The sequence below is a fragment of the Solea solea genome, chromosome 18 (genome assembly GCF_958295425.1).
Source record: "Solea solea chromosome 18, fSolSol10.1, whole genome shotgun sequence".
Taxonomy (NCBI): Eukaryota; Metazoa; Chordata; class Actinopteri; order Pleuronectiformes; family Soleidae; genus Solea; species Solea solea.
In genome coordinates this window covers 5,109,534-5,131,918 of record NC_081151.1, presented here as the reverse complement: position 1 = coordinate 5,131,918, position 22,385 = coordinate 5,109,534, and the positions used below count along the sequence as shown (strand labels likewise).

The following is a 22,385-nucleotide window of genomic DNA, read 5'->3' as shown; positions in this document are numbered from 1 at the left end:
GTATGTTTAAACTTATTAATGGAAAAAACAGCCGAAATGCTCCGTGTTCTAAGGGTTAAGAATGGAGTTGGACTCATTATGTGCAGCTTAACCCTGTCTTTGTAGGTTGATGTCTCACATTCCATATATCATATTCACTAAACTCCAGTACACCTGTATATTCTCTCTTTTAAAATAGCCAGAAACATACAGATAACAACACAATAGTGCAAGTTCATCTGAAAACTGAGAGTCAGTCATCAGAAGGGACACTATGTGGCTTTGGTGACCTCCAGTGGTCAAGTCAAGCATCGCAGGCAACTGGCTTTTTCTTTGCACAGGATGTGGTTTATTCTAACAATGAGAGAAACAATACTGAGAGACGGGGGACGCACTATAAGACGACACCATGTATACTTTGTATTTACAGTACATAGTACAAACACACCCATACTGACTTCCGCTCATAGTACAACACTGCTACAGTGGACGACTCAATAATAATAATAATAATAATAATAATGATAATAAACTGACGGCTGCACGATAGAAAGTATCAATATGATGCCAACACACAAGCATAAATACAGTAATTCACTGAAGGTACCAGCAAACTGTACAAAAATGTTAATTTATCCCACTCGTCACATATCATTATGGTTAGTGTTTCAGACAATAAATATTCACAGCATGTGCGCCTACAGGTTTATGACATCGACCGCGTATATGTGAGGCCATTCACGCTGTGATGAACTGTTAATCTGCTGCTGTACTATTAATGATGATAACAATAATAATAATAATAATAATGAGAAGAAGAAGAAAACAAAGAAGACCTGTCACTCGTGCCACAAACGTCTTTTCCTTTTTTTAAAAAAATACTAAGCTGCATACATTTACTGTGGCCTCCGATTTCCACTTTATGTTTAACATAAATATCTCAGGCCATTAACTGACCAAAGATTGATCACTTTCTGCTATTTTTGTCACTCTAAAATACTGCACTCCTTCATTGAACTCTTAAGATAATTTGTTATTTAGTTCCTGTAAAACACTACAGCCTTTGTAGCATATTCATACTGTAAAGTTAATAATATTTAAACTGAATGGCTGTGTACCATTACTGCATTAAACCCCCCCACTGGCTATTTCTATTGTCTCCTACTTTATAACATAAAGTTATACTGATGATTTGACCTGCACCGTCCATCGTGACCAAATAAGTTAACTACTGAATTCATTTCTATGTGCTGCCAGAGGGAGGCAGCAGCAGTCTCCCTAGAGAAGCTGCAGTATTCTGTCAATACATGTCTAAGAGGAGGAGTCGTCCTCCTCCACGGGGTGGAGAGCGTGTCTCTTCAGCAGTGTCTTTAGTATCTCCACCTCCCGCTCTGTCTCCTTCAGCTTCCTACGTAGTGTCTCATTGACTTTCTGCAGCCTCTGGTTTTCCTAGAAAACACACAGGAAGAAGGTTTATTATTGACAGAACAGCGTGTAGAAAAGGGTGTGGGTAAAAAAAAAAGAAAGAAAGTCAACAGGTTGTTGTTGTTGTTACGCACTGATTCCAGAGATTCATAGGAAGGTTTGTTGTCTTCCTCTGGCTCTTTAGGCTTTTGCACGACAGACGCTCTGTTTTCCCACTTGACGCAGTGCCGCTGTTTTCTCTGGGGCACCGGGCTGGGACACGAGGTCAAGGTGGGCGCCGTGGGGACTATCAGGCATGGCTGAAGGCGGCCGGCCTCGGGGGCCGCAGCGAATAATTGAGGTCCCTCTGTCTGAGTGCCACTGTCAACCTTCCGAGGCCTTGAGGTGGGGATGACTGGGGAGTCTGGGCTCCAGTCTTTGTTGTCATCTGGTGGATAAGGGAAGGGACATTCCTCTGAACCTGGACACAAAATCAAGGAATTGTGAATCACAATTGTCCCTCTAAAATAAGCCGTATAACTGTGTTAACTTCTGATATTTTTGTGAAAACTAAAATTGAAAGTCCTCTGATCTAATTATAGTCACTTTCCTGCAGCAGGTGGGCATTTCACTATTACTGTAAGTGAAACAGTTGCGGGGGAAACCACCCAGGCACTAGACCTTGCACTGGAGCATTGTGAAACCTTTAGCTGCTGCTGCAAACTAATGTGAAATGATGGTAATTCTGACTTAACCACCAAGTGACATGTGTGTTTTTGATTTACTGATGACTTAAATGCTTCTAAAGACCCCCCCCCCTCCCCAACGCACCATCTGAGGTGCTCATGGTGACGGGCGTGGAGCTCGGCGTGGAGCTCGGCGTGAAGCTCGGCGTGGGACTGTCGATGGCGCTGCCTGCTTTGGCGTTCTTCTTGCACTCAAACGCCACCTGGTCCTTGCACAGCTTGTGGCAGTTCATCCCGCAGTCTGCGCAGACCAAAGAATGCAACAACATGTCAGAACAGGAACTGGCATCAGTCTTACTTTGACTTGAACTTCTCTATGAACACTATCTGTTCTGCAAAATGCAACTCTCAGACCTTTGCATGCTTAATGTCAGGCAAACAAAATAGTTCTCATGTCTCTTGAAGGATGACGGGCGGGCGCGGGGGGGCAGGGGGAGGGGGATAAACTGTGGTTCTGACTGCAGACTGTGTCTTTTTTTTGATGTCTTGCAAGCTTCAGCTCGCAATATGCAACACAGAAAAACCACAGTACACCTCAAGGTGAGGTGACTTCACTTCACCTGCTATCAACGTGACACTGTGTGTACCTCTCGGTATTAAATGTTGACCACAGACCGACACGCTGCATGTCTCACAACAATGTAGAATACAATAATCACCTTTGCACCTGTAGCCTTGTTTGATGACACCCCACAGCTGTGAAGAAGAAGAAGAAGAAGAAATATGTGAAAATATCCACAAGCACAATGCGAGTTAAAACCTGTTTTTGCTACGTACAGCGGCACTGAAACCGTTTTTTTTTTGTGTGTGTGTGCCGACTTACAAAGCCTGAGCAGTTGTCACAGAACGTGGGTTTCATGTACGTGGTCTCCTGGAAGTTGTGGACAAACCCGAGGCCCAGTTTGGAGCAGATGACACTCGCGCGCATGAAATAGGCCGTGATCTCCTCTCTGCTGACGAGGCCTTCCCTGGAAGACACGCACACAGTATGATGTCGTCGATTAAACGGCGCATTAATAAGAAAGTAAACATTAACTTGATGGTTCAGTGTTTGCCCTGATCGTGTATTTATGACAACAACCCACACATCTGCAACCGTGTGCTAAATACAGTTTACAGTTCATTGTCACTGTGTGTTGTGTAAACACAGTAACATTATCTGAGCTGGTTTTTACGGGGTTTAGAACTTGAGCAATCACGTGCTTCGCAGGGCGTGTGTGTGTGTGTGTGTGTGTGTGTGAGAAACAAAAAGAGTGAAGTGAATATTTAGCGGTGGGTTTCATGGTTAGTTTCTGCAGCTATTTTTTGTTTCCTGTTGCTACACTCGTCACAACAAATACCACTTTTGGCTTCCTCTCCACTGAAGTAACAAATAAGCGCTGGGAAACGGCGTGACCTGCCGAGACACTCACTTCTCTTTGTCCATGACACAGAAGGAGAAAGGAAAGCTGACGGCAATTTTCTCAAAGTCCTCTTGAGAGATGAAGCCGTTCTCGTCGTGATCGTAGTTTTTGAACACGGACTGTGAAAGTCAAGAGGCAGAAAGTGTTATAACATGGAGAAGGAACAGCTGAAATATAAGCGTGACTTTAAAGCACTTACATCCACCATTCGCTGCACGTGTTTGCTGATGGTTCGGGGATCAGGTTTGGGGGCCACTCCTGATGCCCAGTCCACAACCACTGGAGGTCTAGAGGGGGTGGCTGGCTGGTAGAAAATGAATCAGTCATTAAAAACAAGCCTGGCCAGGCAGTGTCAATGCAATTTATAAAATATGCTCTGAGAAATTCTTTGGAGTCGAGGACATTTAAGCACCTCAGTGTTTTTTGCTCAGTTTTAATCATTTGGATACACATTAAGCAGCTGTTTACCTTAAAGAACAAGACAGAAAAACAGCAGGAAACTATTGTCTTTTCTTCTCGATCAATCAAAGGCTTTTACACTTTGGTCTTTTGAACGACTTGTTGCGACACATGAACTGCAGAGGTTTTTGATCTATGTTCTAGTCTGACTGCTGTGCCAAACTATCTATTTGGTGTTGAATGAATGAAACGAGAGTTGTATCGGCAACATCCAACGCCTGCAGAGAAAATAATTAACAATCATTTGCATAATAGAGTTATATTCAATGGTTCCATATACAGCGTGGCTGTAAAATCAGTCACACGTTATACTAACACAGCTCGAGTGTATGTAAGGCACAATCGCTTTGAGTTTGAAGTTCAAAACCACAATTCGCTTGAACTATCATAAATCAATCTTTAATCACCAGGCATTTAGACGCTTTTCTCAAAGGCTTGGCTGTTTCTTCCCCGTATCAGCTCTTACATCTAAGCTGCTGGCTTCCGGTTGTAGTTTTGCTATTATTGTTATTGTTATTATTATGAGTGCTATTGATCTTCTCAGGAAGAATATAATCCACTGAAGTCAAATAACACGAGACGATTTAGTTACATGTTTCCAACCTAGTTTGCCGTTCTTAAAGCCAAACTAACGTTTACCTGCTTCTGTATTTAACACTTTTAACACGTTTGTGTGGTTTTTGAGTCAGCTGTTGTTTAAACAGCTGCTTCCATCACTCACAGGTGCTTTGCAGTTCTTGGGCTCCCTGGCGTAAGACAGTTCATAGATCTCGTCCTCGGTGTAGTAAAGGTCCAGGGAGAGCTGTGGGCAGAGAGCGACCAGATATCAGCACACGGCTTGTAAACAGAAAGAGAAAAAAAAAAAAAAAAAAGCCCTTTGTGTGTCGCCACATTTCTCCTTGAAACATGTCGCAGTGAGGGCCGACGTGGGTCACAGGCTAACTATTATCTCTTCATGGGCATTCTGTTGTTGGAGTACAATTAAATGCGCCGCACACAGATAACGCAACAATACAGCAATCTCAAACTCACTCTCATTCACACTCCAGTCCGTCACCCACACACTCGTAGATCATAGTCTCTCATCACACCCACACAAGTGCCACACAATCCACATGCTGCAACGCACTCATTTGCATCTGTGCCCGCGCTCGACACAATGCAGTGATTCACGCGGACGCAACACAACACAACACAACACATTTTCGGCAGGGAACGAAGGGTGCAACCATACCGTCAGCAGATGGACCAGGTCCTTGTTGGCGTCCAGCCGAGGCGGGATGTGCTGCAGCTGGATCAGCTCGTTGATGTGGCTGTAGAGCGCCTGGAGCTTCTGGACGTTGACCTTGTTGTCCTCCACGTAGTCTGACATGGCTTCGTTGACCGAAATCAGGTCTTTGAGGTGGACGCCCACGATGGGGATTTTAAATCCTGTGCACCTGCTGTAAGCTTGCCTGTAGTTGTCGAAATTTCTGCACGAGGACAGCAGGTCCGTCATCTCATTAAGTGCCTACGGGGACGAATGAAGAGAACGATATGTAATGATTAATACAAGGGTGTTTTTGAGTCCTGGATCTTTGTGTGTCGTCGTCCTGTACCTTAGTGACCTCACTGGAAACATGCGAGGTGGTGTCTTTTAGTCTGGAGATGGAGCTGTGACAAAGACCTCCAACCACTGCCATTAGTGTGTTGTAGTTGTGCATGACATGTAGACTCTGGTGGACGTGCACACAAGAACACACATATCAGTCCATCCGTGTGCACACACATAAACACGCACAATTAAATTTGTTCCAGGTATCCCTGGTTATATAACTCACAACAGTGTCATTACATAAGCCACTTATATTGTTTGCTTTTCTTGCTGGGCTCTAATGTCTCACCTTTTTTTTTTTTTTTTTTCTCTTTCTGTGGCCATGCTTTTCCCTCTCTTTTCAGTTCTAATTCGTGCTGTCATTGGAGCATCATGGTGTGAAATTCGTTTCCACACCCGTGAGATTTGAGGTCGACAGCAGTGTGCGACAGTAGACTACAGTGCATTAGTGTTTGAGTGCAATCTGAGGCCCTTGCAGAGCCCGCCGTCCGCTCCCCGAAGCTAGCACATCATTTCTCAGCGGGTTGCGCGGCGCTTCACATTGAAGTGGTTTTAACAAACAAGGTCTGATCGGCTCTCTCTCCCTCTCTCTCCTCAATGTGCAAGTCTGCTCTACATGAAGACTCCATTAGCTTGCACTCAGATAATGTTTTCTCTACTGGTGAAATCCTTGGATATGCTAAAAGCCTGCAGCAGAGCTCTTGAGAATCATTACCAGCTGTCTGAATGAGCATTACGCAACCACCAATTATGTAGCATCTATAGTGTTTAGTGTCTACAGTGTGAGGAGAGAGCGTCATTAGTTAGATACTGTGTTAGAACAATGGCATATACAGTACATGCAAGAGGAATGGGTTATATATTGTTCCCTTTTCTTTCTTTTTTTTTTAAGTATTGTAGTGCGAGGCTGAGTTAACCACTACCTGTGCCACGTGGATAAACTTGGTGAAAACCTCAGCCCTCAGCTGAGCAGTTGGCCGACTCAGCACCATCAACTGAACCCACTGGGAGACACCATTACACAACGCAATGGAACGCTCCATCACAGGGATGTCCTTCATGCAGCAGCTGCGGATGTAGTTCAGATAGTCTACAAACTGACAGAGAGAGAGCGGGAGGGAGGGAGGGAGGTTGGGGTGTGAGAAGTGCTGCACGGAAACTGCAAAGCGTTTCTCGCGAGGAGGAAATACCAAGAGGTGGAAAATATAGACATTTTAGAGCTAGTGTCATACTCACTGATATCCTGCAGAAAGACTTAAACTCCAAGAAGGTGAGATGCTCGGCCAACTCAATGGGCTCCAGGTGGTCGAAGAGTAGCGAGACCTTCCTCTTTTTGCTGCTGTGGGGTTTGATCTTATGGCTGGCCTTCCACGACCAGTCCCGCTCGCTTCTGGAAGCAACAACGCAAGCACCGTGACACAATCAGCGCCGATGTGAATAAAACGAGGCTGTTAAAGCACATTGTTTCCAGTTAATTGAGTTACTATTTTACTATTATTCCCCTCAACGCAAAAGCAGAACCAGGACAGAAAAATCAGAACATGTACGTAAGCAGCCTAAAGTTAAAACTGTCCACAGTCTGCATGCTCGATCGTGACTGATTTCAGGAGTTGGACAGACCACCGAGAGTCGTGTTGGCCTCGTGTCTCAGTTGCCAGCTGGTTGCAGATTAACACTTACATCCACTTGGTCTCTAGGAGAGAGCAAAGATGCTCCTGTCCCTGCTCTCTGATCAGCTCCCGGAACTGGTCCAGGCTGTCCGACAAACTGCGGTCCAGCCGGAACATCATCCAGAACTCTTGGATCCAATGCCTGGAGGTCAGAGACGGTACAGTGTTAAAAAAAAAAAAAAAAAAGAAAAGAAGATGGGGAAAAAAACAATAACACTAGACTCAAATGTGACGGTGAGCTGACCTGATGAGGTAGCATATCCTCTGGCACTCTGCTGGCTGCTCATTGTCCAGCGCTGTTTTGAATGTGAGGACGCCGGTTAAGGAATTCACCTTGTGCCTGTTTTTTGGTGGGGGGGTGGGGTGGGGCGGGGGAGAATATCTCACCAGAAAATCTGCTGATCTTCGACATTGTTCGCTGCATGTTGTGTTTGTGAGTAAATACCGAACATATGGTCCGGACACTTTCCCACAGTCGAACAGCGACTTAATAAAAAAAACAAAAACTAAAGCGACTCAACTAAAAGGCAAATAGAAGTGACATTTGGAAATGTGGGAGGAGGCAGCTGCATGAAGCAACAAACTCTGAAGAGCCTCACAGAGTGAATCATTCTGGCATACAGAGGTAAGTGAATAACAAAATGTGGAAGAAAATACACACAACTGTTGATTAATATGCATTGTTTGGTGTTTTAGTCACAGCGTCTTCTGCCCGCGGTGCCATCACGATTTGCTGCTGTGCTTTTTACAGCGCAGACCAACGCGGCGGCTCCTGATTGACAGAAATCAGTTGGAAGTGTACATGTACATAAAAAGGCTAATTGCGTCACGGGAGCAGAAGAATTGCCCACGCAATCTCAAGGCCAGACTGTGATGAAAGGCTGTTGATGGCCCCTGTGTCTGTTCCCTGAGCCCCCCCCTCCCCACACACACACACTGCATTCATTTGATCCAGCATCCTTCTGGGGCTTTCGGCTGAGAACGAGAGGGCTTAAAAATAGCAGAGGGACCATTCAGTGCCGCGCGCTCTGACGTGGACACACGTGAGCGGGGGCCCTCTTTAAGCAATACAGGGTGTGTGTTTATATATAACTGAAGAGGACTCGTATGTGAAAGAGGCAAAGGTAATTAACACCTGAAACCTCAAGGCCGCTCGCCGGGGCCAGTAATCTCCTCTGAGAGGCTTCATGACGCCATCGCTTTTTCCTGAATGGAAGTGAGATTATTGAATGTCCACTTAAGACTTGATGACAAGTTGGGGGGGGGGGGGGGGGGGGCTGTTAAATGATGACTAAAAATAGTCGAATGACATGGACGTAACATGTTTACAATATCTGGCAGCAGGAGTGAACGCAAACCACCACTTGCCCATCAGATTTTGCGACAGATTGCCCGTTGCTATCGACAACGAAAACATGAGCAGAACACACAAAAGGCCAGTGATCTGACCCATATTATATTTGTCACTCAAAAAAACACCTCCAAAGACCTCACTGTGTTCATGTTCATGTTCATGAAGGATATAGAGCCATTAGCTTGTCCAGCAGCTCGCTGGATGAGGTGAGGAGCCGGTGCATGGTCAGGGTGATGTTCAACAGGTGGCTGCTCCCGCACACACAGCCGTCGGGGTCTGCAAGACAAAGAGCGCACACTCGAGTGAAGCGTCAAAGTGAGCAGCAATCACAGGACGTCACGTCATCGCCTTAAAGCAAACAAACAAACGCTGATGTCTGTGACATCATGTGGTTTCCCTCCCCCTGGTTTCAAAACGGGTCACGACGCGTGTGCATGTCCACACACGCGGATAGTCAGTAGATCAGCAAATGGGTTGTAAAGTGGACTCATTCACAACTCATTCAGAGGTTTGAGAAGAGGCCGAGGTATACTGTAAGTAAGGTGTGCAAAGGAAAGAGTGATGCTGGATACTGACTGGTCTTAAAAAACACCAGAGAAAAGAAAGAGGAGCTGAGGAATAGATGAAAATGAATGATCTATTATTCTGAGAGCCAATACATCACGGTTTTGAAGTGAAAATGCACAAATCTCCCTACGTTCCATTCTCTAAAATGTAGCTATCATTAAAAAATAAATGTCTGCTATTTGGTTGTAACATTTTAGATGACTAATAGAAATAGTTCATCTGTTATTGGATGGTAAAAACATCATTTCTGTGCACAGGTTTTGTACACAAGCCCATTTTGTTGTACATATATTGTTTCAGTGGTCAAAAGTTTACAAATGTGACTCGACTCTGCACTGACACGACAACATGCAAGCGGAGATATAACTGTAGGAAGTGATCTTTATGTTCCAGTTCCTGACTAAAGACTGACCGGGCCCCCGTCTGTGAACGTTTGTGTTGTGCTCTGACCATGGCAACAGCCCCACGCAGCTCATTTGTCTCAGAATTGGTTTCACTTCCTTTCTCCCAACATTGTATATCTTGGTTCCTCTCTCTGTGACCTGACCGTATTTCCTTATTTATCTCATGTGACGCGATGCTACGCGGTGTGGCCCTTGCGGTCGTGTGCCTCCTCCAGCGGGTCAAGTCTACGGGAAGTGCAGTCACAATCGTATTGACTAATGATGATGATGTGTTTTTTGTACAACATGATGATGTCATACTGGAGTTCATCTCTCCCTTTTTGTGCATGTCATCACTTCTTCAATTGATCGAGTCCCCCTACGGCGATGGACTGGCGACATGTCCGGGGTGTGACCCTGCCTTTCGCCCTATGTCAGCTGGGAGTGGCACCAGCGCCCCGCCGCGACCCTCATGTGTTGGTGGAAGATGGGTGAGTGAGTGAGTGAGTGAGTGAGTGAGTGAGTGAGTGAGTGAGTGAGTGAGTGAGTGAGTGAGTGAGTGAGTGAGTGAGTGAGTGAGTGAGTGAGTGAGTTATGTTATGTGGAAAGAAAACTGAAGAAATTCAGTTTATTTGCACCCACAAGGGCAAAAACAGCCCTCGGTTAGGTCACAATAATGTTGTTGACCATTAACCACTGAGATCTAATCAGTTCATCCTTGCATCCAAGTGAACATCTGTCCTACATGTAGAGACACAGCCACAGCACGTCAGATTTCAGCCCAAAAACCTGGTTTATCTTCCACCACCGTGACAACCGTGCTAACCTGAACCGAAAAGCCAAAAAAAAAAAGACAATTAAATGGAAGAACGTGTAAGATAAATGACAGTGATTTGACGCTCAGCTAGTAGAGAGCTGCAACACTGCAGAAGCAGCATCGCTGAATATCACTTTAAGATTTTAACAGAATCTCGACACCATCAAGGACACCAGGCGTCTGAGGGCCCACTTTTAAACCGCATCACCTTGGAAATACCTCAGCCACCATGGCAACATGTTTTCTAATCTTTGTTATCTGTAAGCAACTCACAACTCCAGCCGCAGCTGACTAATCCAGCCCTCATATCCTGCAAGGGGTGTGTTTCTGTTTGTAACACACACACACACAGGCACAGGCACAGGCACGGCTGAATCCAGCTCAAACTCAAATGGCTGTTGGAGTAGCAAAGCGTCAGTGCAGTTAAGACATGTACGAAACAATACCCGCCTGCTTAGTGGACATGACTCATCGGTTTCCACCTCTGTCGGGAGTTTATAACCCAACAATCAGGTGAGAAACGCAGAACGATGGCAAAAGCACAACAGGAAGCCACGACTCCCTGTCACATAAACAATTGCTCCATCCTTCTTCTTTTTTTTTCACAACTTTCCAACCACTAACCCTCCCGGGGTTAATTGCAGGAGGAAATCCCCTCCGGGCTGTCTGTTAGTGACTGGAAAATTAGGAAAGTTGCTGCCCGTCACACTGGAACTATATGATACTGTATGGTTACAAACACCGCCGTGGGTACACACACACACACACACACACACAGCGCCTGGCCTACTTTTCAGGTTATCTCCGACATTAATCAGAAACACGCAGGCTCGGTTTGGCTCGCGCGTGTTTCCTTGTTTTGACAGAAGCTGCCCGACTGGATGGTCCCTTTGTTTTAGAGGACTCAAAGTTAAACGCAGGATGATGGTTATCGCTCGGAGCGCTCTGCAGAGTTCTCCATCATAAATCACAGTGTTTATATGAACTCTGAGTACTTTTGGAGTTCTCCGTGATACAGAAATTCTTCTTCTTTTTTTACTGGTAAGAAAGTAGTAAAGTCAAGTGAATAAAAACCGGAATTAAATTCTAAAATAGACAAAATTGTCAGTTAATAAAGATGACCTACATCTGTCAAATTTTGGCTGTATAAAGCTCTTAAATATGTCAATATTTATTCCATTGATACAAATAATGCCTATTATGAATACCAGTTCAAATGTACACGCGTGTTACACGACAGGTGATGTAGGTGAGTTGGTCTAACACACATTTTCTTAAAAGTGTACATGGAACCATTTTGTGTCTCAGGCCAATAGAAAACCTGCAGTAAAAAACCTTTGTAAGTTAAAGGTGCTTAAATAACATTACTGTTCGATTTTATAGATTAAAACTGGTAACAATCTGTTTAACACATATTAAATTGAACTGAAAAACAAACCGGCTTGACACTGGGCATGTTCAGAGTGCTGTGGTCTAGAGAGAGAGAGAGAGTGAGTGATGATGATGTCAACAGCTATTGATCCACACCTCATAGTGTTCTGCGATTCAAAGGCCGGTCAGCATCTGAGGACCACTGTTTGGGGAGCTGACCTTTGAGCTCAGCAAGAGCTCCAAGCCGCAATCAGGTAATCCTTCAAATAGCGCTTACGTGCACTCTCACATTTGAAAAAGGTAGCAGGAGAGCAGCGGGCCTTCGGGGGGGTTCGTCTGTGATGTGGGCCAGGACTGGGCTCCATTTTTCATCAGGAGGAGCCATTCAAGTAAAAAAAACACACTGTCCTCGCTGATAATATCTTAAGCACATGTGTGCATGGTGCTCATTTGCATAGTGATGGCAGCACTGTACGACACGACATTGTGTCATGGAGCAGCGTAACTTTCTTTTTTGTTCCTTAACATTTTCCTTCGTGAAAATCAAAAAACGAGCGGCGGGCTGTTACTGCCGCTCTACCTCTCGACAGATAAACGGAGTTATGGGGATGTCATTTTATTTGCAGCCCATTGTAACACCTCTCCACCGCTCCTGCTCCATTTGTGTAACCAGGCAACAGCAATTTGAAAGCTTGTCACACAATCACCATACTAACTCTGAGAGCACTCCAGACAACTTGATGAAGCCAATGATCTTTGCTTGATTGATCCAACTACAGCCTACTCAATCAATGTGGTGCTTCTTTTTTTTTTCCTCCTCACACATACATTTAAAAAAAAAAAGCCTCCTTTTTAATCTGGTGTTAAAAAAAATCACAGTATCAAATATTGGCGAGCATCAGTGGGCAGGATTCCATCTTCCAAGCAAACACTGCTACATCAAACATGAACAGCTGTATTAAGAGAAAAATTGGAAATAGCCAGTGTTTCCAGCACAATGTGAGGAAAAACTGGTGAAAAACGTCTCACAATAAACCCTTATTAACAATGTCTGGGTGCACAGTCTTATTGTTTCCCAGTGTCAGAGACAAATACTTCACTGCACAACAGAGCAATCAATAAAAAGAAAAAAATCTAGTGATACAAGAATATATGAAACTACAAGAGAACACCCAAACCCTGCATCTGCTGCACAGTTCACTGCAGTACTATTTTTTTAATTCCTCGTCGTCGTCAAAACTAAATCAGCCAAAGTGCCGGGTGACAGGACTTACCGAAGCACTGCAGACAGGCCTGGATGAGCTCCTCCCAGCTTCCCCCCTTGGTGAGGTGTCCCAAGGGTGTCATGGGTTTGGCCGGGACGGTCTGGGTCGGGCTGGGTTTGTGGAACCTGTGAGGGCGGCCTGGAGGAGAAACTCTAGACCTGGAGCTGCATCTTGGAGTCACTCTACTTGAGAAACAGCAGCACAAGAAGAGGGAGGAGAGGGGGGGAGGGACAGTGAGGCTTGTTGTAGGCAGTGTGCTTCTCTGTGTGCGTATGAGGATGTATAGAGGGGGTGTATTTGTGTTATAAACCATGCCCTTATGAGACTACAGATGGGTTAACACACATACTGTATGAAATGATTGTGTGAGTGTAAGCTATTGTTTGAAATAGCCCCCCCCTTACATCTGTATTTGCTATTCATTGTTCTCATTTCCTTCCTTTAACTTGGGGAAATACCAGTTGATTAGAGCGGACATCCAGTTGAAACTTTAAAGTGACTGGTAAACAAGGAGGAATTCACTTGAAGCATGTGGCACGTCAGAAAGTTGCGGTAAAAGAGCCTGTGGCGCTCTTGTGCGTAAAAGCCATGGATGCTATCGGTACAGCTTTACCACAAAATGAAGACATAACACCTATGTGTTACAGCTCCGGTTTTAAAACAAACAAACATACAAAAATAAAAATAAAACATATGTGACAAATGAAATGATCAAATAAGGCTGCGCGCAGTTTCGCCCCAAAAAAAACCCGCACCTGAATTAAGCAAAAGACAAAAGGTGAGAAGATAACTTACGCGTCGTCCTTTCCTTTCTCGTCCGACGGGACACTTTCGTTTTGGTTGTTTTCTTTCGACTGACATCCCATGGCGAGGTACTGGGCAACGAGCGGCTGAACTAGGCTGTCCATCTGTGTCCTCCTCGATGGGAGCATCTCATCGCTCTGCTCGCCTCTGTGCGCCTCCGCGGTCTCAGCAGCATTGTGCTGAGTCGTCAATGAACGTTACACTATGAGGATTCGGTGTGTGCGTGCGCGCGCGCGCGTGCGTGCGTCCGTGTGCTTGTATGTGTTACCTTTCCAGGACCTTTGCTTTTATAAACACCGACCTTGTAAGAACCAGTAGTCCTCATGGCAGAGGGGAAAAACAACAACTTTTTGGACCAAAACCTGGTCCTAATAAGACAGAGCCTCATTGTTTTTGTTTGAGGAACTGGTTTAGAGCTAAGATTTGAATTGTGGTTAGGTTAAGGTGAGGGTTAGTCATAACTTGATATGGTTAAGGTTTGGGATAAGCCTTTGTTTAGGCTGTCCATGGCTGTTTGGCTGTTATTTTCTGTTTTTGAATGAAGCATCTTCAGTGAGTGACAAATGAGGGAGCTGTCAATCATCCATTCACTTAACAAAAAGCTCATCACAAGGCCTCTTGGAACATGTTTTGAGTGGCATCCTTTAACATCACTTACATTTGGAAAAAGAGATGTGATCCCTCTCATAGTTTGCTGAAACTTTTGTTTGTTCAGTGTGCTGAACAGGAAAGGGTGGACCTTCCTCCAGAGATAGCAGAGGTTCCATTATGGCTCGTGTTGTGTGAGGGACAACATTGTGGTACCGTGCTGTAGGTGGTCCAGAGAAGATGTTTCCTGAAGCCTCTTTTTCGACTGCTTTAAGGAGCCTGCTGCTTTCTTATCACACGCGCCTGCTGCTGGAGGACTGAGCTCTGTGATAAGACAGCGTGTGTGTGTGTGTGTGCCAGTGTGAAACCGTGCTTAACGTTTGATTTGTTGAACATGCAGAGAACATGAGAGCTATTGATTTATACAGTGGGATTTAGGGCTTGAAAATGAATTACAAACACATCTAATGAAATTGAATCATTTCAAATTTAATTATTTTTCTCCCTTTTCATCATCACAACTTGTCCTTGATCACATAATATCCACTCTGGGGAATAAGGAATACGCTTGGTGATGACAAAAGGCACAGTGCTGCGTCTCTGTGCCTCCTACACTCCAGAGCATCCTCTGTATTTTCATTTGGTGTCTCCCCGTCTACAGATTTGATTTGAATCCATGTGTTTCCATAGGCAAGAGTGAAGGCAAAGAACCTGTGTATATTAGCAGCTGGCTTCTTCTGATAAGATAGCTTGTTTTTATACCCTTCTGCTCTACTCTGATCAGACCTGCAAGCTATACAGTATGCTTTAAGCCTGCCCCCATGTGGCTAAATGCATACTTGAATTAAATTTCCATCACACTGAGCTTGAAATGCTCGATAAGAAATGCACTGCTTGTGGATCACAGCAATTTTTCCACAAGCAGGTGAAGCTTATAAACTATCTCACTCTCCTACATCAAAGTCTGTAGAAATCTGATTTTATTTATTTATTTATTTATTTTCTGTGTGTGTCACTGAGCTGCTGGTCCACTGCTGCCTCCTTTGGTGAATTTGTTTCACTTACATGTATCCTTTTCTTTTGGAGTGAGCTCTTTCCAAACTTCAGTGACAAGCAAATTTTAAAAAATATTGTAGACTTAGGCAGGCTCAGATTTTGTTTTTCAGCAACCATTTAGTTAAGTCCCTACTATCTATTTTCCCCCTTTGCCCCTGATGGCAGCCAAGTTATCAGTGTGTTGTGGCGGCGCTCAATAATGTCAGTGTTGATAATGAGTCACTGCCTCATACAATGACACTTCAAAAAAACTGACCTACCCCTTTAATGATGATGTGAGATATTGTTGGGAAAAAAAGAACAACACAACTTCATTTTTCATTGCATCTATCCATTTAGCGTTACGTCCAGACTTTTACAAGCAGGTGGCGCTATGCCCTTTGGCTTAATTTAGAGTCTCTTCTCTCTCATGTGAAGTTTTGAGCAGATTTATCAACGTGTGGCAAAGTTACAGGCCACTTCCTGTTTTGTGGCAAAACAACTGCTAAATTCCAAATGGCAGACCTCCTTTTGGGTGAAGTTCATGTGCGTAGACGTGTTCAGGGTCTTTCTCTTGTGTCACATATGAAGTTTCAAGCAGATCGGTCAATGTATGACGAAGGTACAGGGGCACTTCCTGTATTGTTTTGCAGCGGATGGTCGAAATTTTTTATGTTGGTAATATTGTCGTGCTCAGACGAGTTCATTCGTTTACGAAACGTGCACATTGCCAAGATGGACGCCAAATTGATTCTCGGTTTCCCGTTGAGTTGTGACATATTTCCACCAACTTTTGTGAAATTTGGTGCAACTAAGTTTCGCCTTTGTACTACCGGATTTCACCTTTGGGGGCGCTACTGAGCTATTTGGCACCACTTTTACATATTACCCTTATTTTACAAAACAATTTCACCAATGCAATACATTCTAATAACATTCTAATATAACACCAGTTGGTTGGAAAGTTTTCTTATAATCGATATGAATGTGTGCATTAATACCTATATTCTTATATTCTATGTTGCTTGTACATCGTAAATTCAATTACGTAATCAATAAACCTGTATTATAACATTAAATATGGCATGTGGTCGATGTTAATTTGCATTTACCAGGCACCAAAAATGTGTTTGTAAAAAAAACGGGGAGCTTGTGAACGCATCGTTAATTTACGCAACGACGCAACGCAGCAAGTGCTCTGACATGTAGCTAAGCTAAGTAGCTAAAATCCCAGTTGTTCCCCAACGACCGAGGGAAACGCTTTGAAAAGCTTACCGTAGCTTAAAGGTGACACTTGAAAGACTTGTGGTCTCACAATGGTTGTCGACGACGCTCAGTTTATTAATATCTTCAAGGGGAAACGCATCAAGCTGACCCTCAAGACGTCCTCCTACCTTGGGGTCGTGCAACGCATAAACCCCAACAAAACGCTGGTGTTGGCGGACGGTGAGTTAAGAGTTTTACGTTTGTTTTTGTCGTTCAGAGGTGTTCTCAAGATTATTTCACTGTAAACAGTATAATTGACCGTTATTTTTTTGTGTGTGCTTTCAGTTGCTAATGCTAGTAATGGCTGTAAAATCCCGGGCTCAAAACTGTTCTTTGGGCATGAGATTCTCAATGGTGAGTACGCTCATAGCAAGCGGTTTAAACATTTAATTGGTAGACAGCGACACCTGCCACGTCATTCTTACTCGTCAAAACTACACTTTCAGATATGGATAATTCAGTTTCTGCGTCACATTGACGTCACCTATGCCATTCATGTGTATAGGGTTTGTCATCACTATAGGTCGTATCTACAACGTCAACATGACTAGTCACCATTCCAAGCTCAATATTCTCAATTAAAGATATCTACATTGTCCTTTTTAGACATCTTGAATTAAGTTAAGAAAACTGGAATTAGAGATATCTACATTTCAGTTGCAGAACTGTACATATCTATAATGACAAACCCCATACACGATAACTTTAATGGTAATTCCAGATAGTCAAACTTGGCCGTTAGAAAGGCTTGCCATATACACTGGCGACATGGTGATTTAAAAATTCAGAACCTGGCATGAGACATCAACATTAAAAAATGTGTCCAGCAACAACCTGTTATTATCGATGGAACATGATGAAATCTTTTATTTCAACAGCCTCCCGGTGTCTCAATTGTATTGTGATTCATAATATTATTGCAATCATTGCAAAAAATTCACTTTCAACTCATGAAATGTCTCTGAACAACACCCGACAACAACCTTATCTTACATTTAAAGAATTGACAGAAAATGGTTTGCTTCTTGAAGGAAATATAATAAAATGTAAACACTGAAACAACAATGAAATGAAGTCTTATTCATTCATTCACAGTGGAATTCACCAGTGAAGCAAACAGTGACAGTGGGTGAGTAAGCAATAACGTGGTGGTGATGATGATCCTTTGTGATGATGATGTTATGTGGTGTACAGAAACGTTATTGACCACCACTTGGAAGTGGAAGAGTTTCAGCCGTACAGGAAGACAATGACAATCGGTGAGTCCAATATGTATGTCACAGGGGTAGAGATTTTTGGAAGGTGCATTCAAGCATCACATTTGAGAGGACTTTGCTTCTTTGCAGATCACGATGAAGGTGAGGAAGAGTGCATCGACTTTATTGTCATTGATGAGTTTCATGAGAAGTTTGCGCCTGCTGTAAGCACAAATAACTTTTTTTTTAAACTGCAGACTTATATGGATAGTAAACAATTGCAAAGGCACTAGTATAGTGAGACAGTTGTCTTTAAAAAAGCATGTAATATCTTGAGTTGCCTCTCTGTAGGTGATACACATCAAGAAGCAACACGTGATTGGTGTAGGAGGTAATGGAGTTGAGGTGTTTAAGCATGGGAGACTGTGTTGGCTGCAGGTGAGAACTCCTTTCTGCTATGCAAACGTATTCCTTTTTACTTTCCATTTTCAGTTCACAACATTTGCTCGTTTTAATTTTTTTGTAGATTGCCACTAAAAACCAGGTGTATCTGTTTGACGTTCTGTTACTTGGAGGCCGGGCCTTTAAGAATGGTCTCTCTAGCATTCTGGAAAGTGAAGGCATATTAAAGGTAAGCAGCATAGAAGCCATGTTCAGTCACAGTGATGATTATTGTCATAACGTCTGTGCTGTTTGGTCCGCTACAGGTGATGCATGACTGCCGAGCCATTGCTGGATGTCTGGTTGCTCAATTTGGAGTAAAGCTAACCAATGTCTTTGACACACAGGTAAGGACCTGCACACAGTAGCCTACACTTTTCTGTAAATGGTAAACATGACAGTGATGTTAATTCTTTACCGACTATGAGTTTACTCAGTTTTTTTCAGTGTGGTTTTTTTTTGTCTGATATTCATATGTTTTTTCTGCATGTGTCAAGGTGGCAGATGTCATGTGCTTCCACACAGAAACAGGCGGGTTTCTTCCCGACAGAGTCTCTACTCTGCAGGAAGTGGTTAGTCTCCACCTGAAGGTGCCCCCCTCCCAGCTTGTATCCCTTCAGATCCAGTCACAGCTCACCAAGGTACAGAACAGCACGCACAGTAACTAGACATTCTAGCTGCACAGTAGCAAAAATGTGACTAGAGTAATGGATCTGTATTCACTATAATCAGAGGTGTGTGTGTGTGTTTTTTACAGGAGGAAAATGAGATGTGGTACGTGCGCCCGTGTCCTGTAGCCCTGCTGAAGGTAATGGCTCTGTCAGTGATCCACCTGCAGCCTCTCAGACTGGTGCTCTTGGATACTCTTATGACAGACTACATGACTCTGGTGGATTCATACATCACCAACAGCCACTTTGATCCTGAGGATTTGGAGAATGTCGGCAAGGTGAGTAATTTATACATTTAATTTTCAGCCCTGCCTCAAAAACAAGGTGTATCAAGGTGTTTTGTCATTCTGTTACTTCATGCCCAATAGTCTTTCTATAATCATGGAAAGTAAAGAGACGTTAAAATGAGATGTGATACATGTGCTAGGTATGGCAATCGGTATTGGAAATCACTGGGTCGAATATCGGACCCATAAAACAGAAGTAGCAGTTAGCTACCACTCCACTGGTTTCAAAGAGCCCAGTTTAAACGGAAGTCTATGGAAATATGAGCCTCCTTCTTACTTAGCTGATTAGTTAATGGTCTCCAGGGGGTCCAATACAAGGACCAATTTGTGCCACTACAGAATCCCCAGTGACTGCTAAAAACACAACGCACCATTTTGTGAATTTATCTCCATGCCTGCGCAGCTCTCTCGCTCTCCCACTCTCTCACACACCACACACATGGAGATGCACACATTCAGCCATGTACACACACACAGACTGACGGCTGATTCTTCCTCCCATCCTCTCCACACAAAGTGCATGTAGCCAATATCAAGCGGTGACACGAGGAAGCGGGATATTTGGCAAAGAGAAGTCAGTGAGCGAAATCTGGAGTGTCAATGTTGTCGTGGTCTATGTGCGGGGAATCGCCCTCCACTGCCACAGTTTTGCTGGCTGGTCAGTGGGAAACACTGGCTTCAACTGCTAGTTTCAGATCTTCTTCAATAGAACATGATGTCAGTTTTGTAAATGATGTTCTCCAACTGGTACTGCTGGTGAGAGATTATAATATATATTGTTTTTATATATTTTAAAAAAGCCCCTATTAGATCAGTTTTTGTACTTCAACTATAATTTAATTAAAACATTTAAAAAAAAAAAAAAGAACATTTACAGTTAGCTCCTTAATATTGAATTATAATGCTCTCCAGGTTAGTGGTTAAACCTGCTGTTTACCTATTTACATACACAGAAGAGTGTGTTGGCGTTGCCCAAAGAGCTCAGGCAGCTGCAGCAAATGCATGCTGAGCGCCAGGAGAGGGCAACTAACCACTACCCTGTCACAGAGGAGGGTCTGCTGGCTCGCTTCAAACCCCGAACCAAGTCTCCACCCCAGCCCTCACCCTCACCAGAAGAGAAAAGTCAAGCTCAAGCAGAATCCTTTGAACCTGCCACTGTGGAGTTACCTTCATCAGCACAACAAGAACAACACCCCAGACTTAACCAGCAACTCGCCAGTGTTTCTTCTTTGGATGTCTGTGCCTCTCCTGACCCAGCAGCTCATGCACCAGTTGCACCCACAGTGGCAGCATTTGGGAGAACACTGCCCTCTGTCAGTACTCTGTCTGTAGGCATGGGATGCACTGAGGAACTGATGAACACAATAGGTAGAGGAAAGCCCTTTGGAAAAGAGCAGTCAACCCCATGTGCCTTACCTGGTATAGGAAGAGGCTTTCTCTTCCAGATGCCACCAGCCCAGATCCCCAGAGAGAGTGCCGGGTGCATAAAAAGTCTAGGCTTGATGGAGATGACTCCTTCATGCCCCAGCCTCACACCCTCCCTGAAGACGATGCCTCAGCCAGACACTGGTGCTTGTGCCACTGACCTGCCCAAGGACACGTTTGGCTTGAGAGAAGACCTTTCTCCAGCCACCACTGAGTCCCTCTTATCTTCACTGACACAGTCATTCAGGTCATTCCGACATTAGAGGAAGTGTCATAAAGAAGCAGGGTTTAAAAAAATGTTTACCGTTCCAGACTTTGTGTTTTCCGAGAGTGACCAGTAGATGGCAGTAAATACCCTGTGTTTGTTTTCATCTCAGGTGTTAATGAAAAGTCATATATGAAAAATAGACGTGAAACGATTAGTTTTTTGGACTTGTTTTGCCAGTTGACTCAAATAAAGTCCTATTGTTTGTGTGTAAATGATTCTATGTCTATACTATTATTTTTTCTTTTACCATTTTGACATTTACTTAAAATATTTATCCTTTTTGCTTTAGATTGAGAGTAAATTATTACAGCCTTAACGTTCATACCAAGATAATTGATTATGATATGCTTAGGGGAAAACAATGTAAACTATTTGTTTGGACAGTCATTTCTAACCCAAACCTGAGGGTCTAAGAAAAGAATATGTTGGATCATGTTAGATTTTAAAACCCACGGAGGCAAACTGTTTTGTGAATGTTGGCCACATAAATAACACTGATTTAGTCTGACATGTTTGCAGTTTTATCATAGTGAATGTGTTTTGATACAGAACACCACAGTGCTTCAGTGTGCCAAGAAATAATAGCTTTTGGCTTGTGGAACACTAAACTAAAATCAGAAAAGGCACCACATGCACATTAAACCATAATGTGCTAAGCTTAACATGATTGATTATCCATACAGCTTGGCTTCTGTGTTGCAGTTAATTGATTGTGAAAAGCAGAGGCGGGCATTGATGGATCTGCTGTTAATTGAGCAACAACACTGCTAGCAGACACTCCTTTTGATTTACTGGTGACTAGAAAAAAAAAAAACAACCCAAACCCAATAGACTTGGCACCAGCTGAACAGTGATGCTGACTCTGCTGTTTCAGTCATCACTGCCAGTCAGATGTACATGATCACAGGTGGCCAGCACCTGTCATGTCCCACAAAAGCCCATCTCATTTATGTAATTTGATGTGTGGACTCTGCAGAGAGTGCTCTGCAAGACAGGAACATGGCAGCAGGGCATTGCTGCAACCTGCAGTGCCAGTGCCCCTCCCTCCTTTTATTAATCACATCTTATTGCTACGGTTATCTACATGCAAGAGCTTGGGCCCTTTCCAGAGCTTTCTAATTGAAAGCATGAAACAGATAAAGTAGGATTTTAATTAACTGGGAGGGAGCCCGGTACAAAGCCTTGAATCTCTCTTAGCAACCAGCTCCTCCTCAGCTTCTGCTAAACACAAGCACAGTGGATCATGCCCACATGCAGTTAATTCTTTTAAAAGCTGTCGTGTGGTTAAATGTGGAACACAAGGTTCAACACGTCCCGAAGCTGCTTTTCTTTTTATATAATCTTTAAATTCCTCCTTTCAAATCCTTCAAAAGTTAATGTTGTGTCACCAAG

At 43.7% G+C, this 22,385-nt stretch overlaps 2 protein-coding genes across 3 annotated transcripts in view; one reads left to right on the top strand and one right to left on the bottom strand.

Annotated features, from left to right (window-relative positions):
- Positions 1–374: 374 nt before the first annotated feature.
- Positions 375–15,245, bottom strand: LOC131444580 (RAS guanyl-releasing protein 1-like). 2 transcript variants are annotated; one of them, XM_058615054.1, is made up of 17 exons: positions 13,808–15,245; positions 13,022–13,197; positions 8,780–8,885; positions 7,500–7,562; positions 7,266–7,397; positions 6,822–6,975; positions 6,509–6,682; positions 5,590–5,706; positions 5,226–5,501; positions 4,713–4,793; positions 3,732–3,836; positions 3,542–3,651; positions 2,953–3,097; positions 2,789–2,825; positions 2,215–2,370; positions 1,539–1,864; positions 375–1,428 (listed from the first exon to the last, which is right to left on the bottom strand). In XM_058615054.1, the coding sequence occupies exons 1-17, from the start codon at positions 13,942–13,944 to the stop codon at positions 1,291–1,293; spliced, it is 2,433 nt and encodes an 810-aa protein (XP_058471037.1). In that variant the 5' UTR covers positions 13,945–15,245; the 3' UTR covers positions 375–1,290. The 2 variants fall into 2 exon arrangements, with proteins under 2 accessions (XP_058471037.1, XP_058471038.1); XM_058615055.1 differs by having other exon boundaries at positions 13,022–13,194.
- Positions 9,878–22,385, top strand: part of LOC131444579 (delta-like protein 4) — a 38,953-nt gene continuing 26,445 nt past the window's right edge. The window contains exons 1-11 of the mRNA XM_058615053.1: positions 9,878–10,050; positions 16,795–16,885; positions 16,991–17,059; positions 17,801–17,834; positions 17,900–17,964; positions 18,052–18,125; positions 18,253–18,339; positions 18,428–18,532; positions 18,609–18,689; positions 18,840–18,983; positions 19,100–19,291. Of these exons, the coding sequence (XP_058471036.1) occupies positions 9,907–10,050; positions 16,795–16,885; positions 16,991–17,059; positions 17,801–17,834; positions 17,900–17,964; positions 18,052–18,125; positions 18,253–18,339; positions 18,428–18,532; positions 18,609–18,689; positions 18,840–18,983; positions 19,100–19,291 (1,086 nt within the window). The 5' untranslated portion in view covers positions 9,878–9,906. The remainder of the gene's footprint in view (positions 10,051–16,794; positions 16,886–16,990; positions 17,060–17,800; positions 17,835–17,899; positions 17,965–18,051; positions 18,126–18,252; positions 18,340–18,427; positions 18,533–18,608; positions 18,690–18,839; positions 18,984–19,099; positions 19,292–22,385) is intronic.

Excerpts from the sequence above, each read along its gene's own strand:
- LOC131444580 (XM_058615054.1), bottom strand. The coding sequence starts at position 13,944 with ATGCTCCCATCGAGGAGGACACAGATGGACAGCCTAGTTCAGCCGCTC. Across the intron at positions 7,398-7,499 it reads AGGATATGCTACCTCATCAG|GCATTGGATCCAAGAGTTCT; the intron begins GTCAGCTCACCG and ends TCTGACCTCCAG. Across the intron at positions 5,502-5,589 it reads TTTCCAGTGAGGTCACTAAG|GCACTTAATGAGATGACGGA; the intron begins GTACAGGACGAC and ends TCGTCCCCGTAG.